This window comes from Canis lupus, chromosome 11 (assembly GCF_011100685.1).
Source record: "Canis lupus familiaris isolate Mischka breed German Shepherd chromosome 11, alternate assembly UU_Cfam_GSD_1.0, whole genome shotgun sequence".
Lineage (NCBI taxonomy): Eukaryota > Metazoa > Chordata > Mammalia > Carnivora > Canidae > Canis > Canis lupus.
Genome location: NC_049232.1, coordinates 74,309,237 through 74,332,545, shown reverse-complemented (window position 1 = coordinate 74,332,545; position 23,309 = coordinate 74,309,237). Strand labels below are relative to the sequence as shown.

The 23,309-nt window shown below is 65.9% G+C and overlaps 1 protein-coding gene and 2 long non-coding RNA genes across 12 annotated transcripts in view; 1 reads left to right on the top strand and 2 right to left on the bottom strand.

Annotated features, from left to right (window-relative positions):
- Window positions 1-22,488, top strand: part of PHF19 (PHD finger protein 19) — a 45,031-nt gene extending 22,543 nt beyond the window's left edge. For 2 of the 8 annotated variants that reach the window (XM_038553251.1, XM_038553252.1), the window contains exons 9-22: window positions 6,580-6,780; window positions 7,201-7,282; window positions 9,602-9,697; window positions 10,143-10,243; window positions 10,811-10,959; window positions 13,566-13,661; window positions 14,307-14,375; window positions 14,544-14,664; window positions 16,419-16,486; window positions 17,634-17,795; window positions 18,272-18,359; window positions 18,837-18,922; window positions 19,565-19,631; window positions 20,191-22,488. In XM_038553251.1, the coding sequence (XP_038409179.1) occupies window positions 6,580-6,780; window positions 7,201-7,282; window positions 9,602-9,697; window positions 10,143-10,243; window positions 10,811-10,959; window positions 13,566-13,661; window positions 14,307-14,375; window positions 14,544-14,664; window positions 16,419-16,486; window positions 17,634-17,795; window positions 18,272-18,359; window positions 18,837-18,922; window positions 19,565-19,631; window positions 20,191-20,799 (1,995 nt within the window). In that variant the 3' untranslated portion in view covers window positions 20,800-22,488. Of the gene's footprint in view, window positions 1-3,682; window positions 3,760-4,605; window positions 4,709-5,464; window positions 5,579-6,579; window positions 6,781-7,200; window positions 7,283-9,601; window positions 9,698-10,142; window positions 10,244-10,810; window positions 10,960-13,565; window positions 13,662-14,306; window positions 14,376-14,543; window positions 14,665-16,418; window positions 16,487-17,633; window positions 17,796-18,271; window positions 18,360-18,836; window positions 18,923-19,535; window positions 19,632-20,190 lie in introns of those variants that run through there. The other 6 variants (XM_038553256.1, XM_038553254.1, XM_038553255.1 and 3 more) reach the window with 6 other exon arrangements.
- Window positions 5,515-10,943, bottom strand: LOC119873992. 2 transcript variants are annotated; one of them, XR_005367247.1, is made up of 3 exons: window positions 10,795-10,943; window positions 10,546-10,650; window positions 5,515-8,702 (listed from the first exon to the last, which is right to left on the bottom strand). It is a non-coding gene; the product is annotated as an uncharacterized LOC119873992 (long non-coding RNA). The 2 variants fall into 2 exon arrangements; XR_005367246.1 differs by having other exon boundaries at window positions 10,801-10,943.
- On the bottom strand, window positions 15,154-17,802 carry LOC119873993. Of its 2 annotated transcripts, XR_005367249.1 has the most exons (4): window positions 16,657-17,802; window positions 15,883-16,025; window positions 15,491-15,754; window positions 15,154-15,392 (listed from the first exon to the last, which is right to left on the bottom strand). It is a non-coding gene; the product is annotated as an uncharacterized LOC119873993 (long non-coding RNA). The 2 variants fall into 2 exon arrangements; XR_005367248.1 differs by having other exon boundaries at window positions 15,491-16,025.
- Window positions 22,489-23,309: the final 821 nt, after the last annotated feature.

Genomic DNA, 23,309 nt, shown 5'->3' with positions numbered 1-23,309 from the left:
TCCCAGCGGGGGGCGGCCTGGAGCCCCCGCCGCGCTTGGGGCCAGAGGGCCGGGCGGGACGGAGCCTTGGCAGCCAGGCCCCGACTTCCCGAGCAGCGATGGAGCGAGGATTCAGTGGCCAGCGCCGTGGCACACGGGCTCCCCAGGCCTAAGGGCTACGGGACACGCCCCCAGCCAGGCAGAAAGTCCCCGCGGCGCTGGCGAGACCCTCACACCCCAGGCGACGCTCAGCCAGAAGGTTAAACAAGCCGTGGCGGCCAGACTCGGAGGCCCGCGGGACGCCAATCCCTGGGCCAGGAGGCCGGGCCTCGGTCCCAGACGGCTCCTCTGCCGACTGCCCGCGCCTTTCCCGCAGGCCCTTGAGCAAGCCTTACCTGCTTCCCAACACCAGCGTCCCCATCTAGTAATGAGGAGTGGGAGCCCTGCCCGGGGAGGTCTCCTCCACTTGTGGGTGTCCCCGCCCCCGCCACCACCACGGCAGGTGTCTAACGTGTGCTGGCCACCTCGACCTCAGGTTTGCCACCTGCAAAGCGGGAGAGTCCTAGTCCCCACCTCGCTTCGGGTACAGTGACTTCGGGGATGGAGCACGCCATGTGCGCCTGGGGAAAGCTCGCGGCGCTCCCCACACCCACGCTGCCATGAGGTCATCTCAGGCCGCATGGGCCCCCACGGGCCCCCAGCCGCATGCACAGGGGATGCCAGGCGAGAGGTCAGGGCTCCAGAGCTGGACCTCCCGGGGTGGCAGCCGAGCTCTCCCAGGGGTGGTGCTGGCTCACGAGGGACATGGAGCGACGACAGCTGGCGTGGAGGCCGGGCAGTGCCCGGCGTGGGGCGCTCACTCCGCTGCCCTGGGGACCTCCTCGGACACCCCAGTGTGAGACAAGGGGGCAGGGTGGGGCCTGTGGGGCCCCGGGGCTTTGGGGGCGCGGACCCAGTGGGGTCCCGGTCCCTCCCCGCCGGGGAGGCGCACCACCTACCACCCGTGCTGCCCTCCGCAGATGCTTCCCTGAGCGGTCAGGTCTCGACTCCCCCTGATGCCCGGGAGGGGCCTGGCTCAGCGCCCAGCGACCGCGGGGACCCGGGGCTTGCTCCGTCCCAGCAAAGACGCCTGGAAGGTGCTGGACTCGCCGGCCTGCATGGCTCTGTGCAATCTCTCGTGTGGACAGCTTGCAGGACAGCTCACGGTGCCCCGGAAGCACCCCGCAAACCCGCACAGATGTACTGCACACCCGCAGCCCTCGGGCCGGGGCCAGGGCTCTGTCCATCTGTCCTTCTGCTCGGGTACCGACTCCTACCATCACGCTACTTGGATCCTATCAAAGTTCTGACACGAGGTAGCGGCGGACCTGATTCACGCGAGAGACGGGACCAGGTCATCATCACCGGACGGGAGCGGGGTTCGCTGGTCACCTCTTCACACAGAGCCTGTGCACACACCAGAACCACGCGTTTGTCCTAAGTGTCTGTTGCGTTTTGACCAGCGAGTGAATCCAAAGCCCAGATTAGGAAGTGACCCACTCGAGGCTCCCAGCCGGGGGAGCTCCCGGAAGGACACGGAGGCCGTGGGACCTTGCCGGGCGCCACCGCTGCCGTCCGGGGCCCTCTCCCAGTGCATGTCAAGGTCACCTGTTGACGGGTCTGGCCCACCTGACAGCTCTGGACCAGGCCCTTCCTGAGGCCGGAGACTGCGTGTCACTTCAGGGCACATCTCCCTCTGTGTCACCCCCTCCCCCTCGGGCGGCACCCGCTCCCCTAAAGGGCGCTCAGTGTTGAGATGTGGGGGGCGGTGGGGGAGCACATTTCAGAGGAGGGGCCCAGGGTCTGCAGCGCGCCTGCGGGGAGGCCGAGAGGCTGGGAGGCCGAGGATCGCCTGTGTCCCGTGCCGTCGTCTCCTCCCGCTCTGGGCTCCAAGAGGGGCAGACGCTTGCCTCCTCTCATTTCCCCACAGAAGCCACAGGTCAGGGTGTTTGTGGCCTGGCCGCTCGACAAGGCCACAGGCGCTTCCACGGCTCACAGTCCCACCCTGTCAAGTGTCCCTGTGGTGGTTGTTGACGATCCTGCCCTCTACTGTCATCTGAAAACTCCCGGCTCCTCTGCGCCGGGGACATTATACACTGACCCCCAGACTCAGGCAACGAAACACAGACCCACCTAGCCGGTCACCTGGCCTCGTGGGCAAAAGTAACTTCACCATCGCGAGTCTGAAAAATCATATTACAGGAATAACTACTATATTTGTGAAGAGCATTCCTTCTCGGGGAGCACCCGGAAAGTACTTCCAGAACGAAATCCTGTTCTGCCAAAGCACAAGGCGCTGCGCTTTGAAAGCAGGTGGAGGGATCCCTGGGTGGCGCAGCGGTTTGGCGCCTGCCTTTGGCCCAGGGCGCGATCCTGGAGACCCGGGATCGAATCCCACGTCGGGCTCCCGGTGCATGGAGCCTGCTTCTCCCTCTGCCTATGTCTCTGCCTCTCTCTCTCTGTGACTATCATAAATAATAAATTCAAAAAAATTAAAAAAAAAAGAAAGCAGGTGGATTTTTTGTGCGGTAACGACCTGTGCCTCAGCAAAGCGGACCTAGAGGACTGTGGAAATCTCAGGTGACTTGCACCTCCTCCCTGTGGTTTTCTGGCTTTTCTGAGTCATCCTTAATCAGAAGGAAAAACGAGGACAGGGCAGTGTGTGGAGAAGGATGAAGTACTGCAGGGTGGGTGACCCTGTGCACACCCGCAGCAGGTGGGGAGGCTCCTGCACCAGCTCCCCCAGGTTTGGTGGCCCTTGGTCTCTCTGCGGGGCCTCTCCAGGCCTCCCCCACTCGCCAGTACTTCGGCTCCAAGGGAGGAGTATGTGATGGTCTCGGGGTTGCGGGTCTGAGCCCCTCCTGGGCGTACAGGTCACCAAGAACAAATAAATGGAATTCCCAAGTAATTTTGAGCACACAGAAGATAGAGGAAAGGGTTCAGGCCTGAGACGGAGGAGGATGGCAGAGAGCCACCACGGACGGCCACCCAGCTCGGCCCAATCTTGGCGCGCTGCTGTCTTTGCTTCAGATATTTTGAATTTCCTGGGAAACAGATCAGCACAGGTAGACTCGGACGGCCCGTGTGACTCTTTCTGGCCTCATCCCTAACACTCCCGCCTAGGGGGACCCGCTCTCCTAAAGTCGGTGTCGGATTTCCCGACACGTTCTAACAGTTTTTGGTACCTGTGTCCCTAAAATGCGTCGATAGGACAGTGTTGAGTGTTCAAAACTTTTTTTCACATCACACTGCACCTGTTCTGCAGCTGGAGGCTGGTTTTTGTTTTCCCCAGGAAAGGTCTGCGGAGAAGCGGCTCCCTCGGTTTGCAGGCCTGAGCTGGCCGGCGGGGCTGGCTTCCCTTCTGTTTTCGGCCTCTGGCTCTCCTCTTTGGCGCGCTGCCCGCTGACATCCTTAACCTCTTTTCTTTTCTTTTCTTTTCTTTTCTTTTTCAGCCGTAGGATTGTCTTCGTGTCGCTCGCCCCCACTTTGAACCCACCGCTGCCGGCTCCCGAAGCAAACTCCCATCAGCGCCGCGCACAGCCCGGTCCGCGAGGCCCAGTGGCCTGGGGCTGCGCACGGGCTCGTCGCCTCCCGCCTCCCCCCCCCCCCCCCCCCGCACACCTGCCCCCGCCGGGCGTCCCCGGCCCCCGCGCACCGCTGCCTCCGCCCCGGGCGCTCACCTCCGTGTCCAGGTGCCACCTGCGCGCACCTGCGCCGCGGGCCGAGGCTCTGCGGGTCCGGGTGAGCTGCCTCCGCGCGCTCTGGCCTCCCGGGCTGCGGGGGCCCCGTCCTGGCCGCGCCGCCGCTGCCTCCCTCCCCTGCCCTGCCCTGCCCTGCCCCTGCCCCTGCCCTGCCCCTGCCCCTGCCCCGCGCCGGCTCCGTCCTCGCCCGCCGCCGGACTTTGCGGCGTCTACGCAGCAGCCTGTGAGGCGGGCCGGCGCCGAGCGTCCCCGGGACGGACGGGGATGCGCCCCCAGGGCCCGAGGCCGGGCTCCCCCAGCGGCACAGCCGTGGGCGCCCCGCGGGGCTGCGCGGCCTCGGGTCGCGGGGCGGGGCGGGGGGCGGGCGGGCGCCGGCAGCGCGGGAGGCTGGGCCGGGCCGACCGCAGGCCTCGGGGTCCGCGGGGGGGGGGGGGGGCGACCAGGCCCCGCCCCGCGCCCCCAGGCTGCCCCCCGCCGCCCGCTGCGCGCCCCCGGGTGCACCGCGCGGGGACCGGGGCCGGCGGGGGGCGGGGCCTCCGCGTGCGCCGCGGCGTGGGGGGAGGGGCGGGAGGAGGCGGGAGGAGGCGGGGCCGGCGGCCGGGGACGCGCGGGGCGGGGGCGGGGCGGGGGGGGCGGGGCGGGGCGGGGGCGGGGCGGGGCGGGGCGGAGCGGGGCTGCGGGGCCGGGGCGCGGGGGCGGCGCTGCGGGGCCGGGCGGGCCGCGGGCGCCAATGGCGAGGCCCGCGCGGCCGCCGCTACTTACATAAGCGGGACGTCAATAATTCGCGGGAAAACGCGAAAAAGATGGCGCCCCGCGCCCGGGGGGGCCCCTTCCTGAGCGCCCGGCCCCTCCCCCGCCCCCGCCCCGCCCCGCCCCGCCCCGCGAGACCCCGACCCCGGCCCCGCGGGCGGACACTCGGCCGGGCCGCCTCCTCCGCCGGGGCGCCGGGTGGGCAGACTGCGGGAGGGACCGGCCGGCGCGGGCTCGCGGTAAGCCGGGCGCAGGGCCGTCGGCGGGCGGGGGCGGCCGCGGGGCGCGGGCGGGGGGGCCGGGGCGGGCGGGGGCAGCGGCGGGGCCGGCCGGCGCCTGACCCCCCGCGGGCGCCCGGGAGGCGGCCCAGGGCCGGGGCGTCGGGGCCGCGGGGGGCCGGGGGTCCGCGGCGGGGCGGGGGCGGGGGCGGGGGGTCGGGGTCCCGGGTCCCGCCCACGCGGCCTCCCGCCCGGACACCCGGGAAGAGCGGGGCCGCCCCGAGAGGCTCCGGCTGAGTCAGCGCCGCGCCCCGCGGGCCCGAGCCGGAGCCGGAGCGGGAGCGGGAGCCGGAGCCCGAGCCCGAGCCCGAGCCCGAGCCGGACGCGGCGGCGAACCCGCAGGCAGGCGGCCCTCGCGGGCGGGTTTGAATCAGCCAATCAGCGCCGCGGGGCCGGCGGGGGCAGGCGCGGGAGGGGGCGCGGCCGGGCCCCGAGCGCCGGGAGGAAGTGTCAGCTCCGGAGCCCGGGGGGGCAGGGGGCGGACGGGGGGGCCCGGACAGGGGGACCCGCAGCCCGACCCCGGCCCCGCCCCGCCCGCCCGCCGCGCGGAAAGGGGCGCCCTGGGGGGAGCGCCTGCCCCGGCCTGCCCCGGCCCCGACGGCCACGCACGTGCCCGGACCCGCGCCGTCCCCCGCGGGGCACACGGCAGCCTCCGCCCTCCGCCCGCCGCCCTCCGCCCGCCGCCCGCCGCCCTCCGCCCGCCGCCCTCCGCCCGCCGCCCTCCGCCCGCCGCCGGCGCCCGGTGCCCGCGGGGAGGGGAGCCCGGGGCGGGCGCAGGGAACAGAGCGCGGCTGTGTCGGCTCTGCAGAGCGCGCAGGGGCACGGAGCCAGGTGAGCGCAGGGAGGGAGGCGGGCCTTGGGGACGGCTTCCAGTGCCTGAGATGACACGGGGAGCCACAGACGGCCTCCGGGAGAAAGACAGGGAATGCTTGGCCCCGTGGAAGAGTCTGGTGGGGAAGCGGGGAGGCGGGGAGGCGGGGAGGGACCTGTCCTGGGTGTGGTGGTGTCGTTCCCCACCCCAGGAGCCAGCAAGCGTGAGCACAAGGCTCCCCAACAGCGAGTGAGTGAATGAAGGGCCCAAGCAAAAGGGAGGCCTCAGATCAGACCAGGACGGGGACGCAGAAAAGAGGGGCCACATGCCAGGGCCCACTGGGCTTGAAGTTGGCACACGGCGGCACCTGACTAGTGGGAGAAGTCTAGAGATGCTCGGGGGTTCTGGGACCACCAGTGGTACCACCAGCAGGGAGAAGAGAGCGTCTCATAGGGTGGGGACAGAGACAGGTGCAGACGGACACGGCAGCTTGTGATGACTTACTGCTTGGAGCACACTTGCCCCTGAGTGGATTTAGATGTCCCAGAATTGGTTTCCTTGAAGTCACCCCATAACTGAGAGCAGAAAGGGGGATCACAAAAGACAGAAGCGGGCCATCTGTACCTGGTCACTAGCCACCTGGGAGCTTTCCTTCCCAGATCTCGGGGCAGGGTGGGGGGAGCAAAGACTTCCCCCCGCTCCCCTCCCGGAGAAGGCCTAAGGCAGCCTGCGCAGGAGGTGGGAAGAGGGGCAGGGGTGCAGACCAGCACACCTCACTGAAGCCTTGCCTCTGCCTCCACCCCACTGGCCACTTCCCCTGCCGGCCCTCAGTTCCTCGGCCTGTGGAATGGGAGTAATAACCTGCCCCCCGCAGGGTTGTCACGAGGATCCAGCGCGATAACAAGCGCCCAGCACACCGTACCACGGGTTGTGTCCATGATGGGCTCCTTCCTTCCCCGGATGGACTGTTGGGCCCGGGGAGTGAGGAGTAAAAACCCTGTTCTCTCTCTCTCTCTTCCAGTGTCAGGGGAAGCTGATGGAGAATCACACTCTGGACCCAGGGACTCGGGACTCCTATGGTGCCACCAGCCACCTCCCCAACAAGGGGGCCCTGGCAAAAGCCAAGAACAACTTCAAAGACCTGATGTCCAAGCTGACGGAGGGCCAGTACGTGCTGTGCCGCTGGACAGATGGACTGTATTACCTCGGGAAGATCAAGAGGGTAAACTTTCCTCCCCGGCCCCAGTTCCCAGGCTCAGCGTCTCTGCTCGTCCTCTGGCCTGGGCCTCCCTTACTGCCCCTCATGCTCAAAAGATGAATGTGGAAGGAGCCGGAGCCTGCTTGGGCAGGTGCCATCCTCAGGGCTGACATCATGCAGCCAGGTCTTTAGAAAAGAGCTCTACGAGCCCACAGAACAAAACAAAGTCAGGCTGGAGGGGACCGCAGGTGACCACCTGGCCTGCACCGTCCTTGGCATTCCCACCAAGTCCCCAGGCACACTCTGCCTCTGGAACCACTGTCCTCCCCCTTCCAGCCTGGCTCTGCTTTCTGGAGCACAAGGAGTGGATGGGAGAGGACCTCCATGTCCCAGGGGCTGGTCCCCGGCCACTTTCTCACGTTGCCCCTCCCTCTCCGCGCCCAGGTCAGCAGTTCTAAGCAGAGCTGCCTTGTGACTTTTGAAGATAATTCCAAATACTGGGTCCTCTGGAAGGACATACAGCATGGTGAGTACCCCGAAGGGCCCGGGCTCCCCTGCCCCACCCTGGCCCGCTCTCCTCCTCCACTCCCATCCGCCGCCTTCTCTCTGGTACTGCTTGCATCTGCCCTTGTCAGATGGGCCCCCCTGCCCCCCGGCCCACCTGAGGAGATCCGATGACGAGCCTGTTTACACAGAAAGGCACTCGGACGTCTGTCACGCCTGTGATCACTCCCACGTCACGAAGGGAGGCAGGCAGGTGGAGGAGGTGGCTCGGACTCCTCCGGAAGGTGCTGGGAGAACTGGGATGCCACTTCGTGCCCGACTGCACAGGGCTCTGGGTCAGTCCGGGGCCAGGAACGGGGAGGGGCGCTCAGAACTGGCTCCTCTGCGTGTGAGCACAGTGCGCCCGATCCACGTGTGGGGGAAACGAGTGGAGGCAGCCCCAGCCGTGGCGGGAAGCCGAGAAGGCAGAGATGGACCAGGCAGGGCGACGATGATCATGTCTGGGCGGAGCTGGAGCAGCTCTGGGGCTGAGCCGGAGCTGGGTCGGGCGCCATCCTGGCCCGCGGAGGGCTGACAGTCCCCCCCACGGCCCCGTTCTCCCTTCCCACGGGCATCACAGACCCCACTCATCAGTCACAACACTCGTGTTTCCCGCTTGGAGCTCTAAGCTTGGGCTCAGTAGGCCTCGGGCCAAGCTTCAGCTCCGCCACTTGCTTGCTGCGTGTTCTTGAACAAGTGACACTTCTCTGAGCCTCGGTTTCTTCATCTGAAGAAAGGAGGTGATGACGGCTGTGGCCTCGCAGGGCAGTTGCATGAGACCTTTGGCCCAGGGCTCCTGAGTTGCTGGGAGGCCCTTCCTGAAGAATGTGTTACCGAAAGGAAGGATTTCAAGGCGCCTGCCAAGTGGAGGCCACAGAACCCAGCCAGTTCGCAGAGGCTCCATCCAAGATGTCGTGGCTGATGCGGAGGTGGAGACGCTTCTCCCAGCGCCCCTCGCCCTCAATTTCTTCTCCCAAGATCCAAAGCACGGAGGAGCTCTTCTCCTGAGTTACCTTCTCACTGAAGGCGATGGAGCGGCCGGGGAAGACCCCCGCAGACATTGGGTAGAGGGCCCCCGGTGCGCCAGGCCCCCCGTGGGTGCTGCAGTGTGTTTCCCCAGCCAGAGAACTGTGCGTCCCGGGCAGGACGGAGCCCCTGCTGGCATCGCTGGGAGGACAGCACGAGGATGAGCAAGCCGCAGGCATTGAGCACTTGATTACGCTTACCACTTTACTGGCTTACCTCCTTAGGGAGTTGAGGGCTTGTCGTGACCCTCAGGACCATATTGAGGAATAAGAGGCAAGAGACCATGGAGTCGACAAACATGCCTCGAACACATGTTGTGTGCCACGCGCCGTACGAGGTCCTGGGCACGTGGTGATGAGCAGATCACTCGCAGTCGGCTAGGGGAACAAGACAGAAATGCATCACAGTGTATGAATGTATCCGCCCAAGCCTTTCACAGATAGACACACGTACTCTTCAACAGTAACCAAAAAAGAAAAAAGAAATGAGAAAGAACTTGTAGATTAAAAGCAGTTGAACACATTTAAAACTGTTACGACATTTTTATTTAAGAGACAGTTGGAAATGTGAACACTAAGTTTGTTGGTGATATTAAGAAATTGTTTTTAATTTTTTAAGTGCAACAAAAGCACTGTCATTGTGTTGTTTTTAAAGAAGAGCATCCTAATCTTTCAGAGTCACATTGGAGATATTAAGAAATTGTTTTTAATTTTTTAAGTGCAACAAAAGCACTGTCATTATGTTGTTTTTAAAGAAGAGCATCCTAATCTTTCAGAGTCACATACTGAAACATTTTCAGAAAATGATTAGGGATCTGGGAATTGGTTCAAAATAATATAAGACGGGGAAGTGGGTGGGAATACAGTCAGAAGATTGGCTACGAGTTCTTAACGATGGGAACATGGAGTTTCATTATGACATTGTTTGTTACTGGTAACATGAATAAGTGCTTAACAAACTAAATTAGGCAGAAGAGGCAGCATGATATGGTCAGAAAGAACAAGGGATTAGGTGTCAAACAGCCATGGGTTCGAATCCCATTTCTAGTTCTATTTAACTTTTGGGATTAACTGCTCTGAGCCTCGATTTCCTTGTCTTTAGAATGGGCTACTGATACTAGGCACCTCAGAGTGTTGGGGAGATGCAGCGAGCCGGCCCACGGGGTCTAGGGCCAGGCCCCGCACTGAGGGGCGGCTCAGCACCTGGAAGGCAAATCCTGGGATTCCTGCGAGCCAGACCTGACCCTGGAGGGCCCCTGTCTCTCTCTCCCTTTCAGCTGGCGTTCCAGGGGAGGAGCCCAAGTGCAACATCTGTCTGGGGAAGACATCGGGGCCGCTGAATGAGATCCTCATCTGTGGGAAGTGTGGCCTGGGTGAGTGTGGTGAGCGGGGCACGGAGGAGCCCCCTGACGGGTTCCCCAACACTGACCCAGTGGGTGCATCCCACTGGGGGCTCTCAGCTGGCTTCCCATTTCTGTTGGACCCCGGAGTGACAGGGGCCAGCCTCTGGAGCCCTGGGGAGAGCTGGGGTTCCTGAAAAGTGATGTAACGTGCATGGGTTGGAGCTCCCCTCACCCCCTGGCAAGGATGAGTGGAGACGTGGGGCACAGAGGCCCAAGCCAGACTGTCGTGCCAACCCCACTGGGGCCCAGGCTGTCTCCATCGCCTGCCTGGACGCCAGTTCGGCTCGTTGCTGAGCATTGCAGCCAGCCCCTGGCTCCTCCGACGGGCGCTGCCCTCGCTAGCCCTGTGGCCTTAGGGCTGCCGGGCTGGGCCACTGCCTCCCCGCGGGCACTCAGCAGCGCCCCTCTGCCGCAGGTTACCACCAGCAGTGCCACATCCCCAGGGCGGGCAGTGCGGACCGTCCCCTGCTCACGCCGTGGTTCTGCCGACGCTGCATCTTCGCGCTGGCTGTGCGGGTGAGCCCTCCGTCCTTGCAGCCCCTGCCTTTCCCCGCCTCAGTGGGAAGCCTGCACCCCCTGCACGCAGGCCGACGGCAGGTCCCAGAGCCCGGGCTTGGAGGCAGACAGCGCTGCTGCCACTGATGGGAAGTGGGTGGCCAGGTGCCTTAGCCTCCCTGAGCCTGCTTCCTCAGCAAATGATAAAATGGATATGGGTTTGGGGCCAGGGGTAGGAGCCCCCCAATAAATGGTGCTTTGCTGTGGAAAGACAACACCCACGTGAGCACCCACACTCCGTACATATTGGGTGTTATGGTTACCTTCATCGTTGGTGTTAATGCTAATATGATTCCTAAGAGATCCTCCTGGGAGGGAGCGAGGATAGATGCGGGATCCACGAGAAAAGGCTTCCTCCGTTTCCGACACTGGAACATCCACGGGTCCCCGGGGTCAGCGTTTCCCTCGCCAGCGGCAGGGCGGGCGCTGGCTCCTGTGGCCGCCACCCGCCCCGTGCACCCTCCCACCCCGACCCCCGCCACCCCCGCCGGGACCCCGCGGCTGAGCCGGACCGTCACCTCCCCGCAGAAAGGCGGCGCGCTGAAGAAGGGTGCCATCGCCAGGACGCTGCAGGCCGTGAAGATGGTGCTGTCCTACCAGCCCGAGGAGCTCGAGTGGGACTCGCCGCACCGCACCAACCAGCAGCAGTGCTACTGCTACTGCGGCGGGCCCGGAGAGTAAGGCCGCGGGGCGGGGCCTCGGCAGGCGGGGGCGTGGTTAGGGGCGGGGCCTCGGCGAGGGCGGGGCTACCGCTACTGCGGCGGGCCCGGAGAGTAAGGCCGAGGGGCGGGGCCTCGGCAGGCGGGGGCGTGGTTAGGGGGCGGGGCCTCGGCGAGGGCGGGGCTACCGCTACTGCGGCGGGCCCGGAGAGTAAGGCCGCGGGGCGGGGCCTCGGGGGGGCGGGGCTAGGAGCGGGGCCTCGGCGGGGGGCGGGGCTACTGCGGACCCGGAGAGTAAGGCCGCGGGGCGGGGCCTCGGCAGGCGGGGGCGTGGTTAGGAGCGGGGCCTGGGGGGGCGGCCTGCTGCTGCTGCGGCGGGCCCGGAGAGTAAGGCCGCGGGGCGGGGCCTCGGCGGGCGGGGGCGTGGTTAGGGGCGGGGCCTGGGGGGGCGGGCTGCTGCTACAGCGGCGGGCCCGGAGAGTAAGGCCGCGGGGCGGGGCCTCGCCGGGGGCGTGGTTAGGGGCGGGGCCTCGCCGGGGGGGCGGGCTGCTGCTGCGGCGGGCCGGGAGAGTAAGGCCGCGGGGCGGGGCCACGGTGGGCGTGATTAGGGGCGGGGCCTCGGCGGGGCGGGGCCTCGGGGGCGGGGCTACTGCTACTGCGGACCCAGAGAGTAAGGCCGCGGGGCGGGGCCTCGGCAGGCGGGGGCGTGGTTAGGGGCGGGGCCTGGGGGGGCGGGCTGCTGCTACAGCGGCGGGCCCGGAGAGTAAGGCCGCGGGGCGGGGCCTCGCCGGGGGCGTGGTTAGGGGCGGGGCCTCGCCGGGGGGGCGGGCTGCTGCTGCGGCGGGCCGGGAGAGTAAGGCCGCGGGGCGGGGCCTCGGCGGGGCGGGGCTACTGCTGCTGTGGCGGGCCCGGAGAGTAAGGCCGCGGGGCGGGGCCTCGGCGGGGCGGGGCTAGGGGCGGGGCCTCGGGGGGCGGGGCTACTGCTACTGCGGACCCAGAGAGTAAGGCCGCGGGGCGGGGCCTCGGGGGGCGGGGCTAGGAGCGGGGCCTCGGCGGGGGGCGGGGGCTACTACTGCGGCGGGCCCGGAGAGTAAGGCCGCGGGGCGGGGCCTCGGCAGGCGGGGGCGGGGTTAGGGCGGGGCCTCGGCGGGGGGCGGGGCTACTGCTACTGCGGCGGGCCCGGGGAGTAAGGCCGCGGGGCGGGGCCTCGGCGGGCGGGGGCGGGGTTAGGGGCGGGGCCTCGGCGGGGCGGGCTGCTGCTGCGGCGGCCCGGAGAGTAAGGCCGCGGGGCGGGGCCTCGGCGGGGCGGGGCCACGGTGGGCGTGGTTAGGGGCGGGGCCTCACCGGGGCGGGGCTACTGCTACTGCGGCGGGCCCGGGGAGTAGGGCCGCGGGGCGGGGCCTCGGCAGGCGGGGGCGGGGTTGGGGGCGGGGCCTCGGCGGGGCGGGCTGCTGCGGCGGCGGCCCGGAGAGTAAGGCCGCGGGGCGGGGTTCGGGGCGGGGCCGGTGGCTGGTGGCCGGGATGCTGTGGAGGCGATTCCCGCCCGACTGCAGGACGAGCCCGAGTGGCTCTTACCGGCTGCGTCTGCGTGTAGCCTTGGGCGACTGAGCCTGCTCCCCTGGGCTGACCGCCCCAGGCATTGTGGCCGGGGCCACAGAAGTGACAGCTGAGGCCTCTGCCCTCAGGACGCAGCCTGCAGGATGCCCTGAGGTCCTGAATCTTAGCCCCATGACAAGTCCTCGGGGTCTGGAGGCTGGGCTTACCCAGGCTAGCTGGGTAATTTGGGCAAATCACGTGAAGTCCTTCGTCTCCTAAGTGGGGTTGACAGTCCCGGCCTCCCCAACTTCCCCGAGTGTGCGAAGCTCTATGGGATGGCGGGGAGAAGTGCGTATAGCAGCGGGACGGTGGCTGTCGGTGCCGGCTGGGCACAGTTGCCCCGGGGTGGTTGTTAGAAATGCACCTCCCAGGGGCTCCCCAGTGATTGAGCAGGTCTGGGGTGGACTAAGGAATCCATAGGTTAGCCTAGATCCCAGGTGATTGTGATGCACACAGTCCAGGGACCTCACATGGCAAGTTGTGAACAAAGCCTAGGTTGTCCTTAAGGAAGTACTACTTTGCCCTTCGTTCGTATTCAGCGAATAGTCGTTGACTGGCCCCGACAGGGTAGGCACAGCACTGGGTAAGGAAGACCAGGCGTGATGCTGCCCGTGGAGCATACGGGGCCATCGGTCTCCCACGAGGTCTCCGGGGCAAACCTGTCCACTTTGGTGGTGTTTGAGAAGCAGCGTGGGGGGCACAGAGATGGGGGCTTCCCGTGGCGTGAAGAGCGTAGGCTTTGAAGTGAGGAAGACCGGGATTGAGTCATCACCCACCACTTGCCTCCTGAGTGACCTTGCACAAGTCGTTTAGGCTTAGGACCATGGGCCCGTCTCTTGCCAGACGGGGAGATCAGACTAGCATGAGCCTGCTCCCTGGGCCTCCCCTGGCGTGGCCTCGTGCTCGGTAACCGTGGGTTCTCTTCCTTTCCCCTGGTGGAGAGCAAGTTTGTGTTGGGAGAAGTGGCTGAGGCTGACGCCCAGCCTGGAGCGTGGGCCTGGCTGACCCTGGCTCCTCTGGCTCTCCAGGTGGTACCTGCGGATGCTGCAATGCTACCGGTGCAGACAGTGGTTCCATGAGGCCTGCACGCAGTGCCTCAATGAGCCCATGATGTTCGGGGACCGGTAGGTGCTCATCTGGCCCGGCACCCTCACGGGTGGGAGGGCGGATGGGGGGGGTGCGCGGACAGCAGGGGCAGCAGTGCTTCCCGACTGCCTGCCAGGCCCTCCGCAGGTGGGGTCTTTGAGCATGGGCACCTGTGTAAGGGAGGCAGCTCGGGGTAAGGCCCTTCTCAGTAGAGGAATGTGCCAGGCCACGGCTCCAGCTGCCATGGCCTTGTGGGGGGGCCTTCGGCAACGCCCCACCTTCCCTAAGCCCTTGGGAGGAGCGTGACTGATCTGGGTTCTACCGGGCGGGGCGGAGCTGTCGAAGGCACACGAGTGTCGCACTAGATACTGGATGTGTCCTGGTTGGCGTGGCACGTTTGTGACCGAGCGTGGCGCGTGTGAGCGGGTGTCTGGGGAGGAGGAGGGTGCCCAGCGCAGCCCGGCCCCTGCAGCCCCGCAGCCTCTGCCGCTCGCCCCCAGCTCCCCGTGCTCCAGGATCGGGACATGGGGAGTGGCTTAGGTGGAGGGAAGGTGGGGTATGGGGCCTCTGTCCTGCCGCCGCCCTGGGGACTGGGGACGAGGACGGCCCAGGGGAAGGCAGGGGGGAGCGCGGATGGGCATCAGCCCTCCCAGCACAGCCCCCTCTCCACCCGCCCCTTCCAGGTTCTACCTGTTTTTCTGCTCCGTGTGCAACCAGGGCCCCGAGTACATCGAGCGGCTGCCCCTCCGATGGTGAGAGGCTGGGGCTTGGCCCGCCCGCCCCGTCCCCCGCCCAGCCGCTCCGCTCCCACCTCCCTCCGGGAACCACTGCGTGTGCAGCCAGCGGGCCGGCCTCGCCCCTGCCCTTCAGCCCCGGGGCTGCCTCCTCACCCAGCCCCACCTACCTGCCCCCCTGCCCAGGGTGGATGTGGTGCACCTGGCCCTCTACAACCTGGGGGTGCAGAGCAAGAAGAAGTACTTCGACTTTGAGGAGATTCTGGCCTTTGTCAACCACCACTGGGAGCTCCTGCAGCTCGGCAAGGTACGCAGGTCGGTGGGCTGAGAGTCGGGCGCCCGTCGGAGGCCTGGGGGCTGGGAGGACGACCCAGAGTCTCTCAGCTGCCCACCCCCCCAGTCCAGGCTCCGAGCCGCGCCCTGCAAGCGGCTTCCTGACCCGGCTCTGGCAGCGGGCAGGCCGGGGCCTCGCTGACCGGCAGCAGGGGCTGGGGGTGGGTCTGAGCTGAGGAAGGCCTCTGGGGCGGGGGGAGCCAAGGGGCCTGCGCCCTGCTGGTGCCCCTCTGACAGCAGAAGGCTCTCGGGCCTGGGAGACTGAGGGTGGTGGAGGTGGAGAGCCCCTGGCGGAGGCTGAGCCAGGACCCGACCTGCCTCTCCCGTCGGGGAGCCGCGCCCCGTCCCCCAACGACCACCTGAGTCCTTTCCGCCAACCTGGGGCGAGGTGTCGGCTCTACTGACTGCTCCAAGTCTTTCTTTGATGAGACAAGAATTTACAAAAAAAAAAAAACCAGAAAAAGACTTTAATGCTTTGCATAAAGACCTATGATGAAAAAAACAGAAAAGACCTATGACGCTTTTTATGTAACGTCTTCCATTGTAGCGTTGATTATTTATAAGACATTTATATTGTCGGGGCGCCTGGGCAGCCGACTTTGGTTTTCGGCTCTGGTGGTGATCTCGGGGTCCTGGGACGGAGCCCTGTGTGTCGGGCTCTGTGCTCGGCGGGGAGTCGGCTTTAAATCTTTAAGAGAAAATCTTTAAAAGAAAAAGGCATACGTATTGTAAAGCCTTAAAAGACAGGTAGAGCAGGTATTTTTACTAACATTTTTTTCTGATTTATAAAAAGAACATACCGTTCCTGGTAGGAAAATTGTTAAGTGCAACAAAGTACACTTTTGAAAAAATCATCCAGGGGCGCCTTGGGGCTCAGTTGAGTGTCTGACTTGATCTCAGCTCAGGTCTCAATCTCGGGTCTTGAGTCCGGGCCCTGCTCTGGGCCCCATGCTGGGGGGTGGGGGGAGCCTACTAAGAACAAAATCATCCACACTCCCCGTCACGCCGCGCAGAAACAGCTGCCAGTGATGTATTCCATCGTTTTTTTCTGTTTTTCCTGGCTTCTGTTATACAGTATGTAAAATTTTAAATCACTTTTTTTCACTTTATATCATAAATACTTTTCCGTACTCTGAAAGAGCTTTCATCCGCATGTTTAAGGCCCCACTGGTTTCCACCACGGTTGACTTACTGCTTTCCTTCCTTTGGGCAGGTTCCCTGCCTCTCACTGGGAACGACGCTGCACTTAAAGCTTTGCCTGTGTTGTGCGTTCTGACCCCGTGATAGAGCCCATGCGGTGGCATTGCCGGGTCAAGGGCATGGGCCTTCTTCAACCTTTTTTTTTTAAGATTTTATTAGAGAGCAAATGATGGCACAAGAGAGAGAACCAGTGGGGGTGGAGGAGTAGAGACAAGAGAAGCGAACTCCCCGCTGAGCAGGGACCCCCCCCCCCCAAGCCCCCGACTCGGGGCCCATCCCAGGCCCCTGATCATGTCCTGAGCTGAAGGCAGACACTCCACTGACGGAGCCACCCCGGCGCCCCATCGAACCTCTTAATCCATTTAGGACGGGAGTTAACTCCCCCATTTCCAAGTGGAGACCTGAGCTCATAGAGGAGGAAAGACCTAGGATCCCAGAAGCCTGGGTCCTCACCCGGAGATTGCAGGGAGGGAGGGGATGGGGCTCGTGGGCCTGGGTCTCACTGTCCTGCTGGCTGCTCCCCCTCAGCTCACCAGCACCCCCGTGACGGACCGAGGACCACATCTCCTCAATGCGCTGAACAGTTACAAAAGTCGGTGCGTGCAGGGAAGGGAGGGAGTGCGTGGGGCACCACAGGTGGAACTGGGTACAAAGCACCTCCCTGCCTCGGGGCCTTTGCTCAAGCTGCGCTCCAGCCTGGGTCTCCCACCCCTGTCTCTGGCTCCATAAGTCCCACCCGTCCTTTCAGATTCAGGGAGCACCCCACCTCTTTTGTGATGTGCCCCCAACCGCTGCAGCAGCTTCATGCGTCAGTCCTGGGCTCCGCTTCCTAGGGGGTGCACCCCTGCTCTCTGAGGGCCACTCCTCTCCGGCCGTCTGTGGTTCAGGGCTGGGCACTGGAAGGTCCATTCATCCCATCCCCGTAGCCATCCCGTCCCCAGCCCGTGTCTTCCCCCCGGGCTCCTGAGTCCTCAGCACACGACAGCCACAGACCTGGCTGCCACTGCCCAGGCTCCTGAGCACGGCATTCAGGGCCTCCCGTGGCCAGACCCTGCCCTGATCCTCTGCTTGATTTGTTCTGGGCGTCGGCTGTCCTGAACCCGCTGCTCTCCAGCTCAGGGGGTCTGCTCAGCTCTCTGTGGACTGGAGCGCTCTTCCATCCCGTTCAGTCCTTTGTCCCCCCGACGGTGTTGCTTGAACTGCTGCCCCATCAGCCCTGTGTAGGTCCTGAGCACGCAGCGAGGAGCAGGACGTGGTCCCCCCTCATGGGGTGGGGCCCGGACACAGTCCTGCTCTTGAGCAGTGGGGCTCCTGCCCTCGTGGTGGCTTCCCTGTGGACGGGTGCTGGGGGAGGACTGTCGGAGCCACCCCTCACCTGGCAGCTCACCTGGAAGGAGGAGGGACATGCCTGCAGGTGTTTGCAGTCTCCTGAGGAGACCGGAAAGCAGAATGGTGTGGAAGCGGTGTGTGGGCCCCAGCAGTTCCCTGCGAACTGGAGGAGGCCTTCCTGTAGGAGGTGCCCTGGGGCTGGTTGAGCCGAGAAGAGGGGCAGGAGCTGCTAGAACCAAGGGGGGCAGGGAGGAGCCCCCAGCCGCATCCCTGCCCAGCCCGGGCCCCATGGCCTTGAGGAACCCGTGTCGTGTCCGCAGCGACCCGGACCTCAGCTCTGGGCGCAGGGAGGCTGCACTCGCCTCCCGGGAGGAGGACCCACAGGCCCAGAGCTTTCTCTCCCGCCCCCCGCAGGTTCCTGTGCGGCAAGGAGATCAAGAAGAAGAAGTGCATCTTCCGTCTGCGCATCCGCGTGCCCCCCAACCCGCCCGGGAAGCTGCTGCCTGACAAGGGCCTGGTGCCCACGGACGGCGGCGCCGCCTCGGAGCTGCGCAAGAGAGGAAGGAGCAAGCCCGGGTCAGTGCCTGGGTGCCCAGCTCGGGGTCCCCGCCCCCCAGCCGCAGCCCCAGGACGGCTGTGCCACGCCGCGGAGGCCGGGGGCTGGGAGCTGGAGGCCACGGAGGCCGGGGGCTGGAGGCTGGGGGCTGGGGGCTAGAGGCCGGGAGGCCGGGGGCTGGGGGCTGGGGGCCCATGCGGCCTCGGCCACTGAGCCGGCCTCTGTCCCGCGCCCGCCCTGTTGTGTGGCTTGGGGGGAAGCCAGGCCGTGGGGCGCAGTCACTGGGCCAGGACTGGGCAGTGAGCGCCGGGGGCCCCCGCCCCGCTGGCTCAGCGCAGCCCCTCACCCTGGGCGTCGGGTCGGAGCGTCCTGCGTCCTGCCCCGTCCGCGGCCCCCCACGCCCGCCCCAGCGCCTGTGCCCCCCGCACCGCTGTGCCCCCCGCCCCCTCCCTCCGGCCTTCAGGCTCTGACCCGCCCCCCCTTTCTGTCTCCACAGTCTGTTGCCTCACGAGTTCCAGCAGCAGAAAAGGCGAGTTTATAGAAGAAAAAGATCAAAGTTTTTGCTGGAAGATGCTATTCCCAGTGTTAGTTTCTTGTTTTCTTGCTCTCCACATCCACGCGCAGGGTCGGACCGTTGGGGGCTCCCGAGCAGGGCACGGCCCCCCAGGCCCTGGGGGCCTCCCACACATCCCTTAAAGAGCAGATGCCGGCACGACCGCTGCCTTAGGTCCCCAAGCTGTCCCGGAGGCCGAGGGGCGGGGCGGCGGTGGGGACCCTGCGGCCGGAGGCCAGGGCCTCCTCGAGGGCGGGAGCATGCCGCGGCCGTGGGGGGCGCTAGCACCGGCCCAGCCGCCCCCGTGCCCCGCCCGCGCCCCGGTCTGCGGGCTGTCCCCGGGCACCGTCAGCAGCTCAGGTGACAGGCCCCGGCGGGCCCGCTCCCGGGCGGCGGCGCTGCAGAGCCAGAGAGGAGGGTGCCCGGAGCCCCAGGCCTGGGACCGCGTGGCCCTCAGCGGCGGCGGGCGCCGAGCGGCCTGAGCTCACTGCCCCTGCTGTGTCCGCAGAGCGACTTTACCTCCGCCTGGAGCACCAACCACCACCTGGCCAGCATCTTTGACTTCTCGCTGGATGAAATTCAGAGCTTAAAAAGGTAACAGGAGGGCCCGTCGAGGGCTGCCGGGGGGCAGAAGCCGCGGGGCCCCTGGCGCTCGGAGGGCAGCCTCGCTCCAGCTCAAGGGGTCGCAGCGTCCCCGGCCTTGCCCGGCCCTCCCGACCCCCCTGCAGCCCCTCCTGCTTCCCCCTTTGTGCCACGTGCTCCTTCCTCCGGGGAGCCTTCCCGACGCCCCCCGGTGTTCCCACCTCACCCCGCGCTTGGTACACGTCAGGGAGGGCCTTGCACCCTCCGCTGCTTCGTTCCCAAACGCCTGAAGGTCCTGCAGCGCTTCCCGGAGGAGGGAAGGGCTTGGGTCCCTCAGACCCGGCTGCAGCGCCTCCGTGGCGGTCACTGACCGCGGCCTTAGCAGCGCCGTCGGGCACCCCGAGCCCCCCGGCCTGTGCGTGCCCGGCTGTGATGAGGCTGCAGCAGGTGCGGCGGAGGCAGGCCCTTCGGGTCTGTTTGGCAGCAGGTGTGGGGGGCCCGCTCGTCGGGGCGTCCCGGGGCTCCTGCTCGGGCGGCCGGCTGGGCACCGGGTGGGCCGGCCCAGGAGCAGCGGCGCCCGGAGGGGAGGCCCCGCGGCGGAGCCTCACCCTCTGCCCCCCGTCAGTGCCAGCTCAGGCCAGACCTTCTTCTCAGACGTGGACTCCACGGACGCCGCCAGCACCTCGGGCTCGGCTTCCACCAGCCTGTCCTACGACTCCAGGTGAGCCGGGGGCAGGAAGGCCTGTGGTCCGGGTCCCCCCACCGCTCCGCGGGCCTCGCCTGGGCCCTGGAGCCGCCCGGCCCGTGCGCAGTGGAACCGTCGGGCCCAAGCCACGGAGCCTGGCCTGTGCAGGGGACCCGCTCCCCGGCTGCCGCCCCGGGCTGTCCTGGGTCACCGAGGGAAGGAGCCATCGCTCTGGAGGCCTGGAGGGGGCAGGCACCGCGGGGCGCGCCGGGGCGGGCAGGGGCCCTGGGGACCATCCGGTCCTCGGCGGCCCTGCGTCCTGGCGTCTGCCCGCATCCCTCCTCCTGCGTCCTGGGCTTGCGAGCTCTGTGGGGCTCGGGTCCTGCTCCCAAGCGCTCCTTCGTGTGCGTCGTGCCTGCACCACCCCTTTCCGTCCCCGTGTGTGCGTGGCACACGCACCTCCCTGTCCGCAGCCCGGGCTCTGGCCATCCGGCTCCCGGCCGCTCGGGGCGGTGCAGGCGGGGCCCCTCGGGACGCTGGGGACCCCGATCACTGCTCCGGGCCGGGCTCAGGGCCCCCTGCCTCGCCCCTGCAGGCGGACGGTGGGCAGCCGCAAGAGGAAGCTGGCGGCCAAGGCGTACGTGCCGCTGCGGGCCAAGCGGCGGGCGGCCGAGCCGGGCGGACGCTGCCCCTCCGACAGCAGCGCAGAGGCGGCGTCGGGCCCCGAGCGGCCGGACGAGGGCATCGACAGCCACACGTTCGAGAGCATCAGCGAGGACGACTCGTCCCTGTCCCACCTCAAGTCCTCCATCACCAACTACTTCGGCGCGGCCGGGCGCCTGGCCTGCGGGGAGAAGTACCAGGTGCTGGCGCGGAGGGTCACGCCCGAGGGCAAGGTCCAGTACCTGGTGGAGTGGGAGGGCACCACCCCCTACTGAGCAGCCCCGGGCGGCGGCTCCTCGGGCCCCCAGCCCCCAGACTGTTGACCCGTGACCCCGGCTCCACGACCCCCGCCCCGAGGCCGTCCTCCTCCGAGTCCCGCCGTCCCCGCGCCTCTCTCCCGCGCGTGGGTGTGTTCACCACCTCCCCCGCAGGGCTGGCCTCCCCTGATGTCCCCGGTGTCCCCGCACCTGACCCGGGGGTCACCCTGGGAGAGCAAGGACCTCTAAGCATGGCCTTCCTGCCTGGCCCAGCCTGGCGGTGAGGGCGCGTGACGCCCCTGCGACAGCCCACGCGGCGGGGACCCGGGGCCAGGGCCTCAGGCGTCAGGCTGGGTCTCTGCCTCAAAGGCGCCCACGCCGCAGCCCCGTCAGAGGCCGTGAGGCCGGGCCCGCGGGTGCCCCTCTCCCCGGCCTCGCATCCGCCGTGGCACTGGGGGTGCCTTGGAGACCCGCGGGCCAGGGAGGGAAGCGGGAGGCAGGGCGGCCGGGCCCTGCAACCCCCGCCGGCCTCCCGGCCCCCCGGCCCAGCACGCACCCACAGACGCCACCATCACACGTGTGCTCTCTCCCTCCGGGACCACACCCCCCCACGCACACACCACGCACATGCGCCGTGCAGCATACGTGTACACACGCACACACCCTGCAGCATGCACGTACACAGTGTACACACAGACCCACACACACCACGCGGCATGCGTGTACACACACACACACACACACACCCCCCACACAAGCTCCCGCTCCCGCTCCCTCTGTGCCAGCCTGGTTCCTGCCCTCGGCTCTCCCTTGGCCTCTTCAGTGCTGCAACTAAATGTGAAAGTCCAGCCTCTGCCCCTTCTTTCAGCCGTGAACGGTGGAGGCCCCGCACAGAGTGGAGCCCAGAGGACTCGTGGCCCCTTCCTTATCCCCTGCTGTGCCCTGAGATTGACAATCACTTTTTGGGACAGGTTGGGATTTTTTAACGGGCTTGTGTTACTCAGCGCTCTCCAAGGGAAGCCTCTGTCAGTGGGAGTATAAATAGAATTCTTAGAACTGTTACAACTCATCCCCATCTGGAGGAAAACCAAAAATGAGAAGAGGAGGGGACCCCTCATTTTTGCTGCTTCCAGAGCTTTAGAAGCTGACTCACATGATGGGAAAGTAGAAAGAAGTGCCTTCACCAGGGCAAGGGGGACCAGCCGGGGGCCAGCCCTGCCAGCCGCTGCTGTGGCCTCCTCGGCCGAGCTCCGCAGGCTGCCAGCAGCAGGGCGAAGGTGGACGAACCAGGGGTGGCGGGCCCGGGGAGCTGGTTTTTCCTTTGCTGGGCTCAGCCACTCCCCACCTGCGAGCACCCGGGAGTCCGAGATTGTTCAGATGCCCCCGGCCTCGGACCTCAGTCCTCCAGTGCCTTCCACGCGGGACCTCACCTCCTGCACGTGGCCCGCCCCTTCCCTCCGCTTCCCAGGCGTGACCCAGGCAGGGAACAGCTGGGGCGGGGCCCACCCCCTCCCTTCTCAGCCCCACAGCTGCCGCCACTGAAGCCCCCAACTGGGGCCGGATGGAAGGGGAGCTGAGAAGCCAGCCCCCAGCCCCGCAGGGGTGTGGGACCTCGGGATCCAATCTGTGGCTTCCTGCCTGGCTTCGGAGGGCACAGCCACCCCCCAGGCCTGCTTTCCAGGCTTCCGAGGAAGCACAGGATGAGCACGGCCAGCGCGGCCACTGCACCTTCTCTCCTGAAGCCCCAGGGAGGCTCTGGGCTCGAAGGGGGGGCCGGGGCCTTCCTCACTTGGGATGTCAGCCTAAGGCCTAGCAGGGCCACCCTGACTCCACATCCCAGCATTTCATTCATACCAGTTAATAGCTGCATTACTGCCAACTGACCTTATAACCCTGTGCACCTTTGAAAAGATTTATGGTTTTGAATTGCTGCTTTTAATAACATTTGTTATATTAAAGTTATAATTAATGTGCCTGGTTTATAATTTAAAAGCTTCTTTTGATAAATTAACTATCTTCCCCCTAGTGAATCAACCATCAGCTCTGGTCTTGGTTTCCTGGAAACTGAGAAGGGATGTCAGGACCCCACCTGGCCACCCGCCACTCCAATGACTGCCTCCCTCCTCCCCAGTGCTCTCACTCTTACCACCGGCAGGACGTGGGACTTCTTTTCTGTGAATACCTGACCCATGAGGGCAAAAAGCATCAGCTGAGGGCCATGGAGAAGTAAAAGATGGGAAACGACCTTAGGAACGGGCCTCACTAAAACACTCCCGTGCAGCCACCGTAACTGCTTAAGGCACACGGGCACCAGCCCTGGAAGCTGCAGTTAACTCCAGGCCGGTGTCTGCTAGTCCTAACTTCGAGCACCTCGGGCAGGTTCCCTTGTTTCCCCGCACCCTTCCCCTGCCAGCAATAGTCCCTGAAGTCAGCTCCCAGGTGAGAGGAAACCCTTTCACATATGAACGTGATGGGTTATTACCTTAAACTTGTCTAAATTTGGGACAGTTTGAACAGAAATATCGACATGAAGGGACAGGAAAAAGCCCGCTATAGGGAGGGGCGGGTCATGGGTTCACGTAGATTCTGCCTCTCAGGTAAAGGGTGGCCTGTTGGTCCCCCTGAGTTTTAACGTCTGCACTCAGAATTCCTCACTAGCGGTGGCTCCCACTTTCTTCGCCCATGCTTTCTGCTTTGGCCTTTTAACTGCCCGTAGAACAAAACCACAACTGGAGCCAGGGTGGGGTAAGGGAGTGGGGTTATTCTTTGCGCTGAAATCACTGTAATGGCATGA